Source organism: Tympanuchus pallidicinctus, unplaced genomic scaffold (genome assembly GCF_026119805.1).
Source record: "Tympanuchus pallidicinctus isolate F22 unplaced genomic scaffold, pur_lepc_1.0 scaffold3, whole genome shotgun sequence".
In the NCBI taxonomy this organism is placed as follows: domain Eukaryota; kingdom Metazoa; phylum Chordata; class Aves; order Galliformes; family Phasianidae; genus Tympanuchus; species Tympanuchus pallidicinctus.
Genome location: NW_026294747.1, coordinates 40,059,552 through 40,077,079, shown reverse-complemented (window position 1 = coordinate 40,077,079; position 17,528 = coordinate 40,059,552). Strand labels below are relative to the sequence as shown.

The 17,528-nt window shown below is 43.0% G+C and overlaps 1 protein-coding gene across 1 annotated transcript in view; it reads left to right on the top strand.

Annotated features, from left to right (window-relative positions):
* The first annotated feature begins 1,440 nt into the window (after positions 1-1,440).
* GTF2A1 (general transcription factor IIA subunit 1) overlaps positions 1,441-17,528 on the top strand; it is a 30,815-nt gene continuing 14,727 nt past the window's right edge. Inside the window, exons 1-4 of the mRNA XM_052693497.1 lie at positions 1,441-1,665; positions 8,088-8,189; positions 9,288-9,495; positions 16,107-16,171. Coding sequence (XP_052549457.1) covers positions 1,636-1,665; positions 8,088-8,189; positions 9,288-9,495; positions 16,107-16,171 — 405 coding nt within the window. The 5' untranslated portion in view covers positions 1,441-1,635. The remainder of the gene's footprint in view (positions 1,666-8,087; positions 8,190-9,287; positions 9,496-16,106; positions 16,172-17,528) is intronic.

Below are 17,528 nucleotides of genomic sequence, written 5' to 3'. Positions count from 1 at the left end.
AGGATGGTAAAAATCTGTCCCATGTAATTTTTGTTGGAGCTCCAGCAGTATGTGCCATAAACAGTGGAGTTGGTTTATCAGTCACACGCCTCTGTAAGGTTCTCCCTTCAGAAGGGAATGGTACTCACTACCACATAACTAAAGCATCTAGAAGGATGGAATGTGAAGGTCTCCTGTATCCACTAGCAAATTAATTTTGGTCATAGGTTACCAGACAGGAGTTACTAAACATGTTGCTTGGGCTAGCTTGTAGGTGGGACTTCAGACTGAAGCTAATGTGCCAAATATGGTATGTAGTGCAGGGGTTTTTTTTTGTTTTTTTTTTTTTTTGTTTGTTTGTTTTTTCCTGAGGAGATGGATGTAACATGATTCCTTGAGTGCAGGGCTGAAATTCAGTGTTGGTTTCAATTAATGCTTGAGCAGGTCTTAAACAAGTGGGCTACCGTTGGAGCTCTAAGCTGTGTTTAGAAGTTATCCTTAAGATCGGGTGAAGGTGACATAGGAAAGTTAGCTGATGTAAAGATCCTCGTGGTTTAGAACACTTTACTGTATTACATGTGTCTTGCAAGTTGCCATGGAGAAAGGGGATAAGCAAAGGGATGAAAAAGGAAGAAAAGGCAATAAAGAGGACAAAAATGGAAGCCAAGACAAATGGCAGAGGTCTGACAGCAAGCCAGGAGTTCTCAGTGCCACAGACTCTGTGAGGAATTGCTAAAGAAGCAATTCTGCAAGTGAGGGCCCATGGGCTACAGCACGACCTGGATGCAAGCAAGTTACAGGTGATTTTACTTTTGCTGCCTGCCTCTTCCTGCGGTCTCTGTGCTGCTTTTTGTCATCAGCCTAGGTAAGGAGAGACTGAGCATCCAGGGCCAGTTCAAGGCTTGGGACAAGAGGCACCAGCGCCTGCTGGGCCAGGCAGGGCTCCTGAGTACCTGGAACTGCACAGTGAGGGGCTGACATCGAGGAGCAAACCACTCTTACAGACCGAGCGGAGGCGCTGTGAATTTCCATGTCCCGCCCTGACCTCCGGCTCGCTCCAGGCAGTTATAGTTGCCGCCTCGCGGTGGGCAGCATCCCGCCGACATCCACTCCGTTGGGCCCATCGCAGGCGTCCGGGCCGCAGAGCGGAGGCGCGCTGCCCTCGGCAGCCCCGTGACGGCAAGCGTCGCCCGCGGGGCGGGACTGAGACGCGGAGCCCGCCGGGGCAGCGTGGGAAGACTTCCGCCTCGGTACGGCGGGCGGCGCGGCAAGCAGACGAGCAACCTCGCTAGGGGGCTTCCGCCTCAGTAGGTGTCATGGCGGCGGGGCGGGCTCCTCACGTGACGGCAACCGGCGCGGCGCGCTCTCGCTTGCTACTCTCGCGGTATCTGCCGCCCCCCCGCGCGCGTCCCCCGCTCGCTCTGGCCGCTCGCGCAGCTGCTCGGCTCTCGCTATATAAAGGGGCGAAGCGGGCAGAGCGGGCGGCTGGCGGCGGCGGCTGCAGCCCCAGGGCCGGCGAACGAGGCCGGGCCAGGCCGCGGGGCTGCCCGTGAGCCGGGGCGGGACGTGCGGGCTTAGGGGGGACGCAGCCGGGCAGGTTTATTGTTTTAGGGGCGACTCCCCCCGCGGTTGGGGGCGTCCCGGGGGGCTCGGGACATGGCGAGCTCGACTAACACAAACCCCGTGGTAAGGACCGGGCCGGGGGGCGAGGGGGGCCCCGCGGTCGGCGCGGGCGGAGGGGGCCGGCGGGGCTCGCCGCCCCCTCCCCCGCACCCCCGTCCCTCGGGCCGCCCCGGCCCCCTCCCCCCCGGCCCGCGGCGGGAAGGGGCGGCGGGGTCCGGGCCGCTCCCCGCGCGGCGGCGGCAGACAACTTGTGGCGCCCGACGCCGGGGCGGGGAGAGCGCAGCCGGGGGCGGCGGGAGCGGGGCGGCGGGAGCGGAGCGGGGGGCGCGGGGCGGCGGCCCGGGGGCGGGCGGCGGACGGAGCCCCGCGGGGAGAGGCCGGGGCCGCCCGCCGCGGGCCGGGGTCCGGCGGGAAGGGGCGGGCGGGTTGGGAGGGGGGGTGGGGGGAGCCGCCCGGGGAAGGAGCGAGTGCCGCCGGCCCCGCGCCCGTCCGGGGGGCGAACTAGGTGTCGGGGTGGCGGTGGCCGCGGTGGCGGCGGCAGCCCGGGCTCCGCTGGAGCCATTTTATGTTGCTTGGTCGGAAGGAGACGATGGTTGAAAAGCACTTGTCCCAGCCCCGCGGCAGCAGTCCGCCGGGCCCGGCCCGGAACTTTTCTGCAGCGAGCGAGGCAGTATTTATTTTACAAAGAAAACTCTCGCCCCCCTGTGTCCCTTCTCGTGCTTTCTGCACCTTGGCGGGCGGCTCGCTGCGGGACGGCTCGCTCCGGTTTGCAATAAGCAGTCACACGCACGGCCGATCCCATCGCCCCTCGGTCGCCGCTCCGTCCCCGGCGCGCCCCCGGCCCCGACCCCCGCCCCGAGCGCCGGCGGCACAAACCCGGCGTCCGGCGGCAGGCGCGGCCCTGCTTGTGGCGCTCGGATCCATCATGGCTTCCCCTGCCTTTCTGCCTGCCCGCTCCTTGTGTTCCTCCTCCCTGTGGCCGCCCTGTTTATATAGAGCCATTGCCGCTCTCTAATATAGACTCTGCTAGGATGGGAAGGTGCTTTCCAGCCCCACGTCACCGCCTCTCCATTTAAACACCACATCAGCCTTTAAATAGGGAGAGAGCCGCCGAGAGCGGGCTGGGAGGTGCGTGCATCGCGGCGGAGGCTGCCGGCCGCGCTTTTTGTCGCTCTGGGTTTCGTCGGGTTTGTGCTCCTGTCTTGCTCCGTGCTCGGGGAGCGGCGGCGCTACCCGCGGCTCTCGGTGCCGGGTGGCTGTGCACTGCACGAAGAGGGCACCGCCATCCTCCCGGCCATCTGAAAACGCTTACCTTTTTAATCCCCCTCACCTCCCCCATTTTAATTTTTTTTTTTTTTTAATTAATTGTTAGTGTATGTGTCTTTTTATCCATAGCGTGTACTATCCCTCTGTACCCTTGTGGTCATCCAAGGAGTTTTGCTGCTGGATGAGGAAAGGAGAACTTAGGTGTTCTTACCCATCGTGGCAAGGAGAGATGCAGGAATTGTTTCATAGCATTTCGCCCGTGTCTGGTACAGATCTTGTACCAAAAGCAGCATTAATATTGAAGTTCTGTTTATTGGTCCTGGGCACAGATTGTGTGAATGATTGTTATGTGCTTCTGGTAACTGAAGTTGATGGGGCATACTGATGTATTGGAAGATTTTGGAATTTTCTCTATTATTTGAAGTAATTAGAATATTTTTAGTACTAGAGAGCAGTATATAAAAGCAAATGACACAGAGTTTAAATCCAAAATCTTACCTGTAATCCACCCTCATTTGATTGCAAGGAAGTAGCATTGCTTTGCTATTTTATCAACTGTTCTGTAACAAAATGTGGGACAGCAGTGAGCCATTGCATGCAGGTCAGCTGCTGGTAGGATAGTTTCTGAATGTGCATGATCCAAATCTGCTAGCTGTTCTACACACAAACTGCTGGCTTTCTTCTCTAACTGATAGCAAGGGCTCTTTGTCTCTACAGTAAGTTAGCAGTTTCATGTCTCTTTTTCTACCAAGTTATTACCTAATAGGTAACTACATCTCTGTATTGAATAATCTTCACAGCACTTATAAATATCTTTGTTTCAACAACTTGCTTATCAGTGCTGCATCTCTGTGTTAGCATAGCATAAATTCTGCAAAGTGCTGCTGAAAGGTGCCTATGTTTGATCACAGTGTTTAGAATAACAGGAACTTAAAATGAGCCCAACTTCTGTTGAGCTTAAATTCCAAGGAAAAAGTACAATTGTGCAGCACTCTGTAAAAATCAGTTCTTTTCTGTAGTAATGATAACCATATGTACCTCCGAGTTGCAGAAGATGAGCAAGAATGTGTGGAAGTACTGCAGCCAGCTGATAACTGCAGCAGAGCAGATTTTGGGCCTGGTGTGTCAGCATCTGATCAACTCTGTCCTTCCTAGGAAGGGATGCGTATAACATGGTAACAGTTTTATGTGGTATAAGGTTTTGCAGGTGACAAAGGTAATTATGTTGTATAGGTGTGACGGGTGTCACATTTAATTGCTTACAGCATAGCTTTTATATGCTACTTCTTTTGCACTCTTCTTCAGTGTAATTGTGACTAAAAGTAGTTACCTTTCCAGTGTGGTGTTCTCATGTCACACAGCTCCCAGCTGTATTTCCACAGACAGGAGAAACAGATGGGTAACATTTCAGGGATAACTGCAGAAATAACTAGGAGAAAACTGCTGTCAGATGCATAACGCGTGCAGTGTGTATTCCTTTGTAACGTGTTGGTTATTAGAAACCCAAACTGCCCAAATCCTAAGAGTTGTAACAGTAATTAGGGAGAGGTGCTGTTTTTTTCCCCTTGGAACTGATGGAATGTAGGAAGTGCAGCCCCCAAGGGCATGTGGCATTGCTTAAAATAGCTCCCTGCTTGCTCTTCTGATTTGGAGTGCGTGTGCGTGTAGCAGTCTGACCATGCTCAGAGTTTTCTTTACAAGATGTATGGAGAAAGTGAAATATAATCATTTCCGTATGTTCCCAGAGGGGGACATATGAGATTTCAAATCTTTTCTATGTGTTTGTGGTTGCATCTAATAAATCAGGAATTTTAATTGTTGTCTTTAATCTATAGTAAGTGTTTGGAGTAGTGTTTATTGAAGAGTGATTTGAGTGTGTTTGCTCTTAAAAGGGCCTGAAGTTTACAGTAATGTGCTCTTTATGAGGGAGGCACTTTAATACAAACCAGATGAAAGCACGATTATTTTAATAGCAATCTTTTAAGTTTCTGTTATGTTCTCCTTGCTTTCTTTGATTGAGTGTGAAAATTTATGACAAAATGCAACTCGCAGGCCCACTGGGGGCTCATTTAGTAATTGCGTGCCCATGTTCAGCTTTTGAGTGAGCAGTGCATGGAATGAATGATGGTCGTTCAGCTCCAGGGATGTAGGTAGTTTGTATAAACAACTTGAGCATCTCATAAATAATACTTAGAGCCAACAATTACTGCCTATCTAAAAAAGTACACTGCACTTCCTTTTTAAAGGTTGAGGTTTAAGTTCTTAAATTCCATAATTTTATGTCTAGTTTTACATCCGTAGAAGTAGCATTTTATGCTGTTTTTCACCATTCTGCCATAGGTGGCTCTTGAGAAAAGCACCGCTGCTTCATTTATGGGTGTTCAGTACAGCTGTGCACAGCCAGGGTTTATCTGAGCGTGATGGAAATGTGTATGTGAAATCAGGAAGCACAGGGACTGAGCCACTATTTCATTATAAAGTGTAGATATTTTCTTTGCTCCTTCTCCTACTAATCATATAACAGTGAGTGTATTGTATCTTGTGATACTGTGTGACCAGAGCAGACTGCTGAGCTGTAGGGCCAATTTGCTGTACCTGAATGTCAGTGTTTTTTCTCAGGGCTTTATATTCTGAATAATACTTGTAAATACACATCATGGAGACACCTGTCAGGAGGTGGTGACTGCTAGTGGAAATAAGGGCCTGATTGTGCTGAGTCTGCTTTAGTAATAAAACAGTAGATATCTGAAGGAGAAAATGCCATCTCTATTGTCCAGGAATTTCATGTGTAATTTCGGTTGTAAGGATGCACCACTGACTCAAGTGAAGCAACTCATGTACCTAAGGATAAGTGTATTTATTTGAGGAATGGTTTGGGCTTTAAGAAACAGATGCATTTAATACAATAAGAAACAATATGAATAGTAGGTCAAGTAGCATTTCTGTTCTAGTTGAACTGTGTAAGCTATATGCAATTTGTTTAATTATAGGAATAATAGGACTTAATGACATTAAGTAGAATGTCTTTTTGCATCTGCAATGAATTAAGTCTAAGTGGAAAAATAATCCTGTTAATGATGCTCAGTATTTCTCACAGCACAGAGCTGAAGTACCAGTGCTCAGGAGAAGGCAGGATTTGAAAGGCTGTTTCAGATGTCTCTATAAGTACCAGTAATGCTGTACCTAGCAGCTTAGATATAAGTATGCCATACAGTTTTGAAAGAAAAATAATCTTACTGATTATTGAGTTTTTTTCTTTTGGAGAAATTGAGTTTTGGATGTAGCTTCTGTAAAGGTGATTTTTAAGTATGGCAAACATCCACTGTTACTTGAGGCCAGAAAGTTTCTGCAGAGATGAGTAAAGGACAGGGCAAATTCTGACATTTCAGCTCCTTAATTTTCCTTGGCATATTTTAAAGTGGAAAAGTGACAAACTGATAAAATCTAGAATTAAGAAAAAAAAGAGTACTGATAGCATGCCATTTGCCAAAATGCTGAACTGTGGATTTTCAGACCAGAATGATGTGTTATCTTTTTGGTGCCTTTTTTCCTTTTTTTTTTTTTCTTTGAGAAAAACTACCAAAGCATGGCTCACATACATTGTTTAAAATACTATGGGTGTAATGCACTAAGCAGCTTTCAGGAAACAGTACCCTGGTTCCAGGCTTCCAAATAGGCTATAATGCCAATGCACTATAAGTTCCTACTTATTGGCTGCTCAGCTTTGTTCTGGACTGATAAGCCATGTGCGTAACAGAGACATAACCGTTGTATTTCATAACCTGTGCAATGTAATCTTTAGCATATTTGTAACAAATTCAGCACTTCAGGGATGCATTAAGCAACTGTGTATGCATAAAGTAAATGCTTTAAGTGCAAGCAGTAAATCTGTGCAGTCCCAGCTGGTGCACCTTAAGAACAGCCCTTCCAGAGCACTGAACTCACTGTGCCAGGATAAGGAAATTGCTTTTCATGCATACAAGGTATCTGATGCAAGTGGCATCATTTCTGATGGGAGCAGAGTAGGGGAAGATGTTATCTAAAATAATTGTGTAATTAGTTGCAGTGTAGTTTAGGAACAGTCAGCACTCAGCCCAAAGAACAGCCTCCATCAGTGAAGTATGTGTGGTTCACAGGCTGCAGGTTGGTCCTAACTCAGAGCTCACGATTGTACCTTGCAATTAGATAGCACACATATTAAACTCAGTCAACATACCACTGAGACTTACACATGTACAGAGATTCAGGCAGTGGTGTTGAGTTATAAAGTACACCTGAATAATACAGTTATCCTGTGGCTTTTGAATTAAATGTCACTCACAAATCGCTAAAGTTAAACATTTCTACTCTTCTTAAAATTGTACTTGTGTTTTAAAATTCACAGAGTGACTGAGGTTGGCAGGAACAACTGGGCCAACCCAGAGCAGGGTGCCCAGGCCTCTGTCCAGATGACTTTTGGGCACCTCCAAGGGTAGAGAATTCACCACCTCTCTGGGCAGCCTGAAGTGAGCTGACAGTTAGCTTTGCCAATGGCAGTCTAGACATGAGATCAGTGTAATAGTATGTGTGTAGTTTCGCCCCCTGAAAAATGTGTAATGTAGAAACATAAGTAATGACTGCAAACAAAAGTCTGTCTCTCTTGATATCCTGTCTTCAGTAGGTTCTGCAATGAGGTATGTTAAGCAAGGACATTTGTGTATGGATACTTGCAGTTCCATGGCTTCAATGTTTTTGAGCTCAGCTCATCCTGAGCTATATTTGATTCCTGTTCTAGTAGCAAGAGCTATTGAGATTCCTTTTTTTTTAAAAAAAAAACAAACAAACAAACTTTGACATACATATTTTGCACTCATGGAAATATTTTTATATATTCAGCATGTACACTAGCAAACAGGAAACAAATTTTCCAAATGGTAAACAATGTCATTTTTCTTGTTTAGAACTACACTCTTTATGGCTTGAAGTTTCTTTTGACACAAAAGATAGTAGATTTCCCTTCCCTTTCCATCTTGTTAGAGCTGTTTGTGTTAACTTATACTTTCTTGGATGTTTTAAGTCATTCAGAAACATGCAGTGTATAGCAACTGTAAGAGTTTACTCTTTTGGAGGGTGGGAGGAAGGGAGGATCTAGTGTTGGAATGCTAAATTTCTTAAAAAATCGAAGTAATACTGACTTTTTTTTTTTTTTTTTTTTTTTTTTTTTTTTTTTTTTTTTTAAGCCTAAACTGTACAGGTCTGTAATCGAAGATGTCATTAATGATGTCAGAGAGGTTTTTCTGGATGAAGGAGTGGATGAACAAGTTCTTATGGAACTCAAAACAGTAAGTTGAAAGTTTTTTTTTTAATAGACCAATACATCAAATGTTTCTTGGTCCTGCCTACTGTTGTATGCAGTAAAAATGCTGATTTTTATTTAGTGAAGCACTCTATTCATCTACGTGTTTGTAGTCCCATATCACTTGGACTAAATTACTCTACAGAAGTATTTGCCCACCTTGTTTACTTCCCCTAATTTGACATAACAAAACTTGACATAAACTAACAGTGAGCATCTAAATCAACAGTGTAACCACTTCAGTCCCTGAAAAATTATATCTTAAAAAAAAAAAAAAAAAAAAGGAAAAGATGTGTTTATTTTAGAGGTAAACAATTCCAAAGGTTTCTGTGCTGGAAAAATAAGCATGTCTACTCCATTTGATGTTTTTGTCTTAGTGAAGGAGTGTGTTACGTGTGTTACAGATGTATTCTGCAGGTCACGTCAGAAAAGATTCAATGAAGAAAGAGGTAAAGAAGGAAAATAAAAGAAGGCTTAGGGAGTTCTTACCAGGTCTCAGTAGTCCTGGGTGCCCTTATTTATTGAATACTTATGCCTCTCTGTTTTTGCATTTTTGTGATCGTGGCTTTTCTTGGAAGAGTTCAACTGACATCAGGAGCTACAGGGCTGGAGAGACTGAGTTTGATGTCATGGCAAAAACTGTCAGTACTTGTGCAGCTTGATATTATCTTGGGTATACTAGTAGTTTCTATTGGTATGTTTTGAAGCAACTTTTATTGAGGAGTTTTATGAAGAAGTAGTTTTGGGAAAGGCTCTAATGAATAACAGATTTTTCTGATTCATGCTTCTATAAGAGTTATTATGGTTCCTCCACAAATGGAAGAAAAAATGAATGTTAAAGCTTAGAATGTTAAAAAAAAAAAGAATATTAAAGCTTATTTTTAGCTGACTATTTAGGTCCTCTTATTAAAACATTACCTATGTGGAGTTTTTCTTGGTCTGCATTTGCCCAGAGGCTTTTTGGCTAAATAGACTGCGTAAGATAAATAGTGAAAACAAATTTAATTTTTTAGTATTGGATGTATTTTTACAGATCCTGTAAAGTAAAAATCTTCAGAGATTTCTCTTTCCTTTCTCAAACTAGCTGTGGGAGAACAAGCTGATGCAGTCCAAGGCTGTAGATGGCTTCCATTCAGAAGAGCAGCAACTTCTGTTGCAGGTGCAACAGCAGCAGCAGCAACAGCAGCAACAACAGCATCATCACCACCACCATCATACACAACCTCAGCCACAGCAGACTGTGCAGCAGCAGACTCAGCCACAACAGGTTCTTATTCCAGCAGCTCAGCAAGGTCAGGCTTACACTCTAACCTCTCTTTGAAAAGATTCAAATTAGACCAACTCCTTACTTAGCATATTCTAGATTTATGGGAAGAATGTTGATTTTGCAGGTAACTTTAGGTCTTTATGTGAGACTTTGTCCCTACTTCACTATATAATGGATCAAGTGAGCTGTTCAGATGAAAAAGTATCTTGGCATTTCTTTTAGTCTTGAATATACTTAAGATTTTGAAAAAGGTGAATTCTTTCTGCGTAACTTATTTTTTCATAATACACGACTTTCAGATTGTGACAAAAATCCATGAACTGCTTTTTGATTTCATGACAATATACAGAAGCAGTTGACAATTTATTCAGGAGATGGTAATGCCACTAAGAGCAAACAAATTTTAAAAACAAAAGAGTTCATTGAGCAAAAATGGATGCTAGGATATGAAAAACACTCAAAATATATATAGGGTATGTTTTTCATATTAGAACAAGTTTTCAGTGTAAAGCGTAATGGCTTTTTCTTGCCGCTTTAGCAGGTTGCACAGTGGGAGTTCAAGATACACTTTAGTTAGTTGTAAGAGTAGTGTTTCTTGTAGTAATTGTTTTACAAGTTCTCAATGAAACATGTAGGAAAACATTTTCGAATTTCAATTACAGAATTGTAGATACTACTAGATTTCACTGCTTTCTTACTGCATAAAAAATCTCATGGAATGCTTGAGTTATCGTATGCTATTACATCGATTGCATAAAAATATTTATCTGTGATAATAAGGGACTTCAATTTTTATCAGATTTCAGAGATCAGAGCCTTGTTTACATAAGCACAAGAGGGAACTAAACTGATTTTCTTCTCCCTCCCCCAAAAAGTTTATGTTTAAAACAGAGGGGAGCTAGTGTCAAAGGAACATGTCTTTGTTTTTTTTTTTCTTATTTTTCTTTTTTTTTTTCTTTCTTTTTTTTTTTTTCCCTGGATATAAATCAGTTGCGACTGTTGGAGTAAAATTTGTCTTGGTATTTAAGACCGCTAGAAAGAAGCATCTTGAAGTGAGCTAGTTACAGTTGACAGACTCTGCAGACGTTTTTACTTGGACCTCTAGTGGTTGCTTAGATGAATAGCTATGATTCTTTTGATCACGTTACTCACCACTAATATGGAAATCCCTTCCCCTGATTCTTAGACTCATAGAATCATAGAATGGCCTGGGTTGTAAAGGACCACAGTGATCATCTAGTCTCTACTGCCTGCTATGTGCAGGGTTGCCAACCACTAGACCAGGTTGCCCAGAGCCACGTTCTGCCTGGTCTTGAATGATACTGAGTACAGTAATATATTTTAAACTGATTTATTGTTACCCTGCACTGTGGCTTAAGACCAAATGACAGTGTGAAAGATAAATGAATTTGAATATCAAAGCACTTTAGTCACAGACACTTCCAGTTTTATTAATTGCATGACTTCCCTTTTCTGTGGGGGAGCTGATGTGGTGTAAGAATTGGGTGAGTTGGTTTATGTTTCTTTTCATGGGCTGTTGCAGCCAAAGAGTGAAACTGGGACAACAGTAAGTGGTTCCTCCTGTGTGGTGTGTAATTCTGGCATGTGATCATGATTTTGTGAAAGTTGGAGAGATGACTTTTGATCTTGGTACAGGATTGTGAGGCTTCTCTCCCCACAATTGAATCTTTCAAGAGCGTTGTACTTCAGTGTCCTTTGTTAAAGAATTAGATTGAGAATACTATATTGATGATTATTTCATATTGCTTTGTCATATTCTAATTTCCTGTCAATGAGTTTGGAGACTTTTGGATGCTTTTTTGTGATCAATAGACTGTATCACACCAAAACAATTCTGAGCCAGGTGGTTGATAATACTTCATCTACGCTATGCTAAAAAGTCAATGAAGATCGCAAGTTTAACAGCTATGCTAAGATCTAACTGAGGCTAACTGCAGTGTCCTATTAACTTGCTCTTTCTCTTGCAACAGTCCTCGTAGTATTTTTTGTTTTTGTGTGTATGTGGGTTTTTTTGTTTGGTTGTTTTTTGAGAGTTGATCACTAGTAGTTGATGTTTTTGAAAAACTGATGCTGAATATCAGCAAGTTGATTAAAAAAAATACTGTAATAGTTTTCAGAAATAAGTTTTAAATTTTACTTCACATAGAGTCAGAGTAGATAAATGAAGCCATTGAAGTAAAATCTGTAAAAGACAGAATAGCCATGCTGCATCTCAGAGCTGCTGTTTGTCATGGTTCTATGGTTTTGTTTTTGTTTTTTATGGTTTCAGTATTCCACATCAAAATATCATGTAGTGTACAGGGCATTAAAGTGTCACTGCCCCAATCCCAGCTACCTATCCCTGTACATTACAGCAGTCACGGGATCCGGCCCTTCCGGGTGGGGGGGGGCACTCTCTTGCTGCCTGGCAGTGGGTGCTGGAGGTGCTTTCCTAGCCGTTCCAAGCTTTTCAGGTTTGACTCGGTCCCTGGAACTCTCTCTCTTTTATCTTGTCTGATTTATTAATCTCAATTTCAACTAAATTGTATATATTGTGTTATTTTGTATTCCGATATTATAGTAAAATAAGTTTTTCTCCATAGATTGTTGCCACTGCTTTTTTCCTCCCTTCCTTCCTTCCCATTTTTGTGGGACTGGGGTGTGGGGGGAGGGCAGAGGCCTGTCGCCCCTGTCACGGACATAGATTGATCTGGTCAACTCCGTGACAGATTTTTGGCGCTCAACGTGGGGCTACTGCTTTTTAGCTTTTAGAACGAATCTCTTTTTCTCTCTGCTCTTAGAGAGCTTCATTAAGGAGCATTATCAGTAGTTCAGGTTTCTGTGCTGGAAAACCTGACCTTGAAAGATTAGGCATACTGCCAGTGTTCTGGTATATTTGTAAACTTTCAGCACTACTTATTCTGAGTAGTGCCTTTTTTTTCTTTTTTTTTCCCCCTCCTCTTGTTAGCTTCAATTCATTAACCCTTTTTAGCAAGCACCAGCGATGAACCCACTCGTTATTGTGGGGGTGCTGGGTAAAGGATTAAAAGCAATGGTGTTAGTCACAACCTACTGGCCAATAATCCATCTCACACTTGTGCGTTGTGGAATTGCATTCATATATAACTACCTAAGGGCACTGATGGAGGCATCTATGTTTTACCTATTTGCAATGTGATATGATTTGAACTTTGACATCTACATCCCAGAAGGAATGACTAATTTCACAAGCAACTACATCCCAAATGGAATAGCTAATTTTACAAACAACACGATGTTCAGACCAGTCTCCGGGTTTTCTTCTCGGTTTGTCAAACGTTTTTTGAACCCTGAATTAATACTCATGTTGGTGTGCGTGTGCATGTCATCAATTTTCCTGAATGTATTCCTATGCATTCGTAATAAGGGGAAGGTGTCTCCTCCAAAACTAGAGAATGATGATTGGCAGGGAATATGGAGAGGTTTAGGAAAGGTTTTAGAAGCATGGGGACCTGCAGTGTCATGGGATTTTACTCTTGAACACCTGTGTGATCCTGAGAAACTAAGCCAGTATTTGAGTCAGGGACAATGCGGCTTACATAAATCTAAGGAGGTACAACTTATTTGGGGTTTGGCTTGTGCTTACCGTGCCCTATATAATACCATTCTGGAGAGAGAGAGTTTCCGAGCTGAGGTTCAAGCCAAAGGGGAAAATCCCCAAGTCAAATCTAATCAATCAAAGGAGACACCAGTAACAATACCGGTTGCTCCTGTGGAGGGCAAGAAATGGAAACGAGTGTCTTCATGTCTTGAACGAAAAAGAGAAGAAGAGGAGGAGGTGGAGGAAGATCCAGGCGAGGGGCCCTCCTCAGAACCACCACCATCGTGAAAGGCAAAAGGGAAAACTAAGAGACATGCAGAAGAGAGTGATGAAGAGAAAATCTCTATTACTACTCGCCGGCCTCTAAAGATGACTGAAATCCAAGGTTCAAGAAAGGAGTTTACACGGCGCCCGAATGAAACTCTTGTTTCCTGGTTGGTTCGCTACTGGGACAGTGGGGCCCATAGCTTATCTCTGGATGGTAATGAAGCTCTTCAGCTAGGTGCCATTGCCGGAGATCCAGCTATTGATAGAGGAATTAGTCAATGTTTGGATGAGGCTACCAGCCTCTGGGAACGAGTGTTAATAGCCATGAAGGAAAAGTATCCCTTCAAAAATGGTTTGAAGATTGCGATGAAAAAATGGGATACAGTTGAAAAGGGTATCCAGTATTTGAGGGAAATAGGTGTGGTGGAAATGTTGTATGACCCTAACTTTGTTCCTAACCAACCACAACAAAACCGCGACCCTGAAAAAGTGAGGACGACGCCTGAGATATGGCAGAAAATCGTGACAACAGCGCTGGACAAATATGCCTCTGCACTGATGTCAGCGTGTGACAGATTCAACGAACAACAGAGAACGCCCTTAGTTTATGAATTGTTACGTTCCAAAACTATCAACAGTTGCTGTCCCCCATTGATGCTGCTGTAGCCGCTATCTCAAAAGTGACGGACCAACTGAATGAAACACGGGAGCAAATGTCTCAACTGATTAACCGTGACAAACCTGTAGCAGTATCAGAGACACTTATTTGCAGAGGTAAAGGCTGTCCAGCTAGCCTTAGATGTATGTTGCTGAACGGGAGAGGTGGCCAATGCTCTATCTTTACACTGACTCATGGATGATAGCAAATGCCTTATGGAGGTGGTTACAGCAGTGGGAGCAAAATAACTGGCAAAGAAGGGGTAAACCTATTTGGGCTGCTGAGCTGTGGAAAGACATTGCTGGCCGAACAAAAAATATGGTTGTAAAAGTGCGCCATGTAGATGCTCATGTGCCCAAGAGTCGGGCTACTGAAGAACAGCAAAATAACCATCAGGTAGACCGAGCTGCCAGAATTGAGGTGGCTGAAATAGACCTGGACTGGCAGAACAAGGGTGAACTATTCCTAGCTTGGTGGGCCCATGAGACCTCAGGTCATCAAGGGAGAGATGCAACATACAAATGAACTAGAGACCAGGGGGTGGACTTAACTGTGGATGCCATTGCACGGGTTATTCATAACTGTGAAACATGTGCCATCATCAAACAAGCCAAGAGGATGAAACCTTTCTGGGAGGAAGGGTGATGGCAAACGTACAAATATGGGGAGGCATGGCAGGTTGATTATATCACCTTGCCACGATCTCACAATGGTAAGCATTATGTGCTTACTATGGTGGAGGCAACCACTGGGTGGCTTGAAACATATGCAGTACCCCATGCTACCGCCAAAACACCATACTGGGTCTCAAGAAACAAGTCCTGTGGCGACATGGCACCCCAGAAAGGGTTGAGTCAGATAATGGGACTCATTTCAAAAATTCTCTTGTAAATACTTGGGCCAAAGATCACGGCATTGAGTGGATTTACCATATTCCCTATCATGCACCAGCCTCTGGTAAAATTGAACGATGCAATGGATTGTTAAAAACGATGCTAAAAGCACTTGGTGGCGGAACATTTAAGCACTGGGAGAAGCATTTGGCAGAAGCCACCTGGTTGGTCAATACCAGAGGATCTATCAATCGTGATGGTCCTAACCAATCCAGTTCCCTACATACCGTAGAGGGAGATAAAGTCCCTGTTGTACATGTAAAGAACATGTTAGGAAAGGCAGTTTGGGTTCTTCCAGCTTCTGGAAAGGGCAAACCTCTCCGTGGTACAGTTTTTGCCCAGGGACCAGGATCCACTTGGTGGGTAATGCAGAAGAATGGGGATGTCCAATGTGTACCACAAGGAAACTTGATGCCGGGGGAGTGCAGTCAGTAATTCTATGTATATATATATATATAGCCATATGTGAGTAATGCATTTTAATCATTTTTTGTTTGTTTGTATATATATGTGTACATATTTTAAGCATGATGTAACGATGTAGAATAAGGGGTGGAATGTCATGGTTCTATGGTTTTGTTTTTGTTTTTTATGGTTTCAGTATTCCACATCAAAACATCATGTAGTGTACAGGGCATTAAAGTGTCACTGCCCCAATCCCAGCTACCTATCCCTGTACATTACAGCAGTCACGGGATCTGGCCCTTCCGGGTGGGGGGGGGGCGCTCTCTTGCTGCCTGGCAGTGGGTGCTGGAGGTGCTTTCCTAGCCGTTCCAAGCTTTTCAGGTTTGACTCGGTCCCTGGAACTCTCTCTCTTTTATCTTGTCTGATTTATTAATCTCAATTTCAACTAAATTGTATATATTGTGTTATTTTGTATTCCGATATTATAGTAAAATAAGTTTTCCTCCATAGATTGTTGCTGCTGCTTCTTTCCTCCCTTCCTTCCTTCCCATTTTTGTGGGACTGGGGTGGGGGTGGAGAGCAGAGGCCTGTCGCCCCTGTCACGGACATAGATTGATCTGGTCAACTCTGTGACACTGTTGTATATTGTCTTGACAGTAAAACTTTCTGGTAAAACTTACTGAACTGTAAGATCATAGATTGCTCAGTAGCTGTTTTTGCTGTGAAGCTCAGCTGATATTTGTGTGATGTTTTTTCAAAGTTGTTTTGGTTTGGATGTTATTTTTGGCAGACTGTGTAGTGTTCATGAAGTGCTGTATTTTTCTGGTTTATAGCACCTCAGCAGCAGGTTATTGTGCCAGATTCCAAGCTGATCCCACACATGAATGCATCGGGCATGGTAAGAAAAGCCGAGGCTTGTACATCTATATGCTGTCATTATATAAGTTGTTTTGACTGAATAGTGAACACAAATCTGGTATTAGTCATCAGATGCTTAAAAACAGGAAACGATAAAACTGTCTGTCTCTATCTGCTTTCTGAATTCTGCTGCTGAAATGACAATCTAGAAGTAACCAAGGACTTAGTTTTAGTAACAAAGCTTAGGGCTTATCTGGATCCTCTGCTTTAAGTGGATGGTTGGACTGTGTTATATTGGAAGTCTTGTCCAACCTTGATGATGATATGATCCTATGATTCCAAGAGTGGTAAGCCTAAACTTTATTTAAATTGGAAATTGGAGTACTCTTGGTGTAAAGCTGTATGATGTATTTGTTGCATACTAATCCAACACTATTAAATGACACAAATACTGTATTTCCTAGATACAGGAAACAGCATCAACTGTTCTGAAGTCTAAGCTTATAGCAAATGAAAGTTTATTTAGCAACTCAGATCCACCTTTTATGGTCGTGTTGTTTAGATTCATTAATTTACAGTCGAATATATAGCAGTCTGGTCATTTATCCATTTCTCTCAAGAAGTTAATTTTGGTTGTTTTTTTTTATTTTTAAATGCCCTGGCTTGATAAAATAAATATATTTATATACTTTGTTCTTGAAAACAACAGCTAATAATAATTAAACATATTAAAACCAAAATTTATTACATTTTTACGACTTCTCTGGTAAAAACATATGAAGCAATGTTTCATGATTAGTCAAGGCATTGGTAACTTGCATAACCTTCAGTTCTCCATTACCTGCTGACCTTATTATAGAAAAGAATCTGAACTTCATTACTCAAGTAGAAAGATGTACTCAGATGCTGAGAGCATGCTAATATCTTGCTTTTCCTAAAGCATTTTACAACTATTTCAATGTGATTTCTAACTTCTGTAGAACAATTAAACATTTTTTTCCTCTTATTTAGTTAAATCTTATTGATGGATATTGCAAAAATGAGGTGGTGAGGATTTTAAAACTCAGGTGCTGTCAAAATACAAAAGAACTGTAAACTGCAGAAGACTACTATTCAATGAATAATCTTTGATGAAAGAGTTGGAATATTTATGTGTTTCTAATAAGCTTTTAGGTTGGTATTAAATAATGTATCTGACCTCAAATGTCTTGGAGAACAGTGACTAATGAGAATTTATTTATATGCCTTTGGGATATGTGAATGCAGAAAACCACTTTTAAGTTTTGCTTGTTTTTCTGTTGTTTTGGAAGTGGTATTGCTACTATATGGATCGGTCAGTAAGGGGGGATCGTATTTCTTATAATCAGGATGTTATGTACTCTGCCCAGTAATGAAGT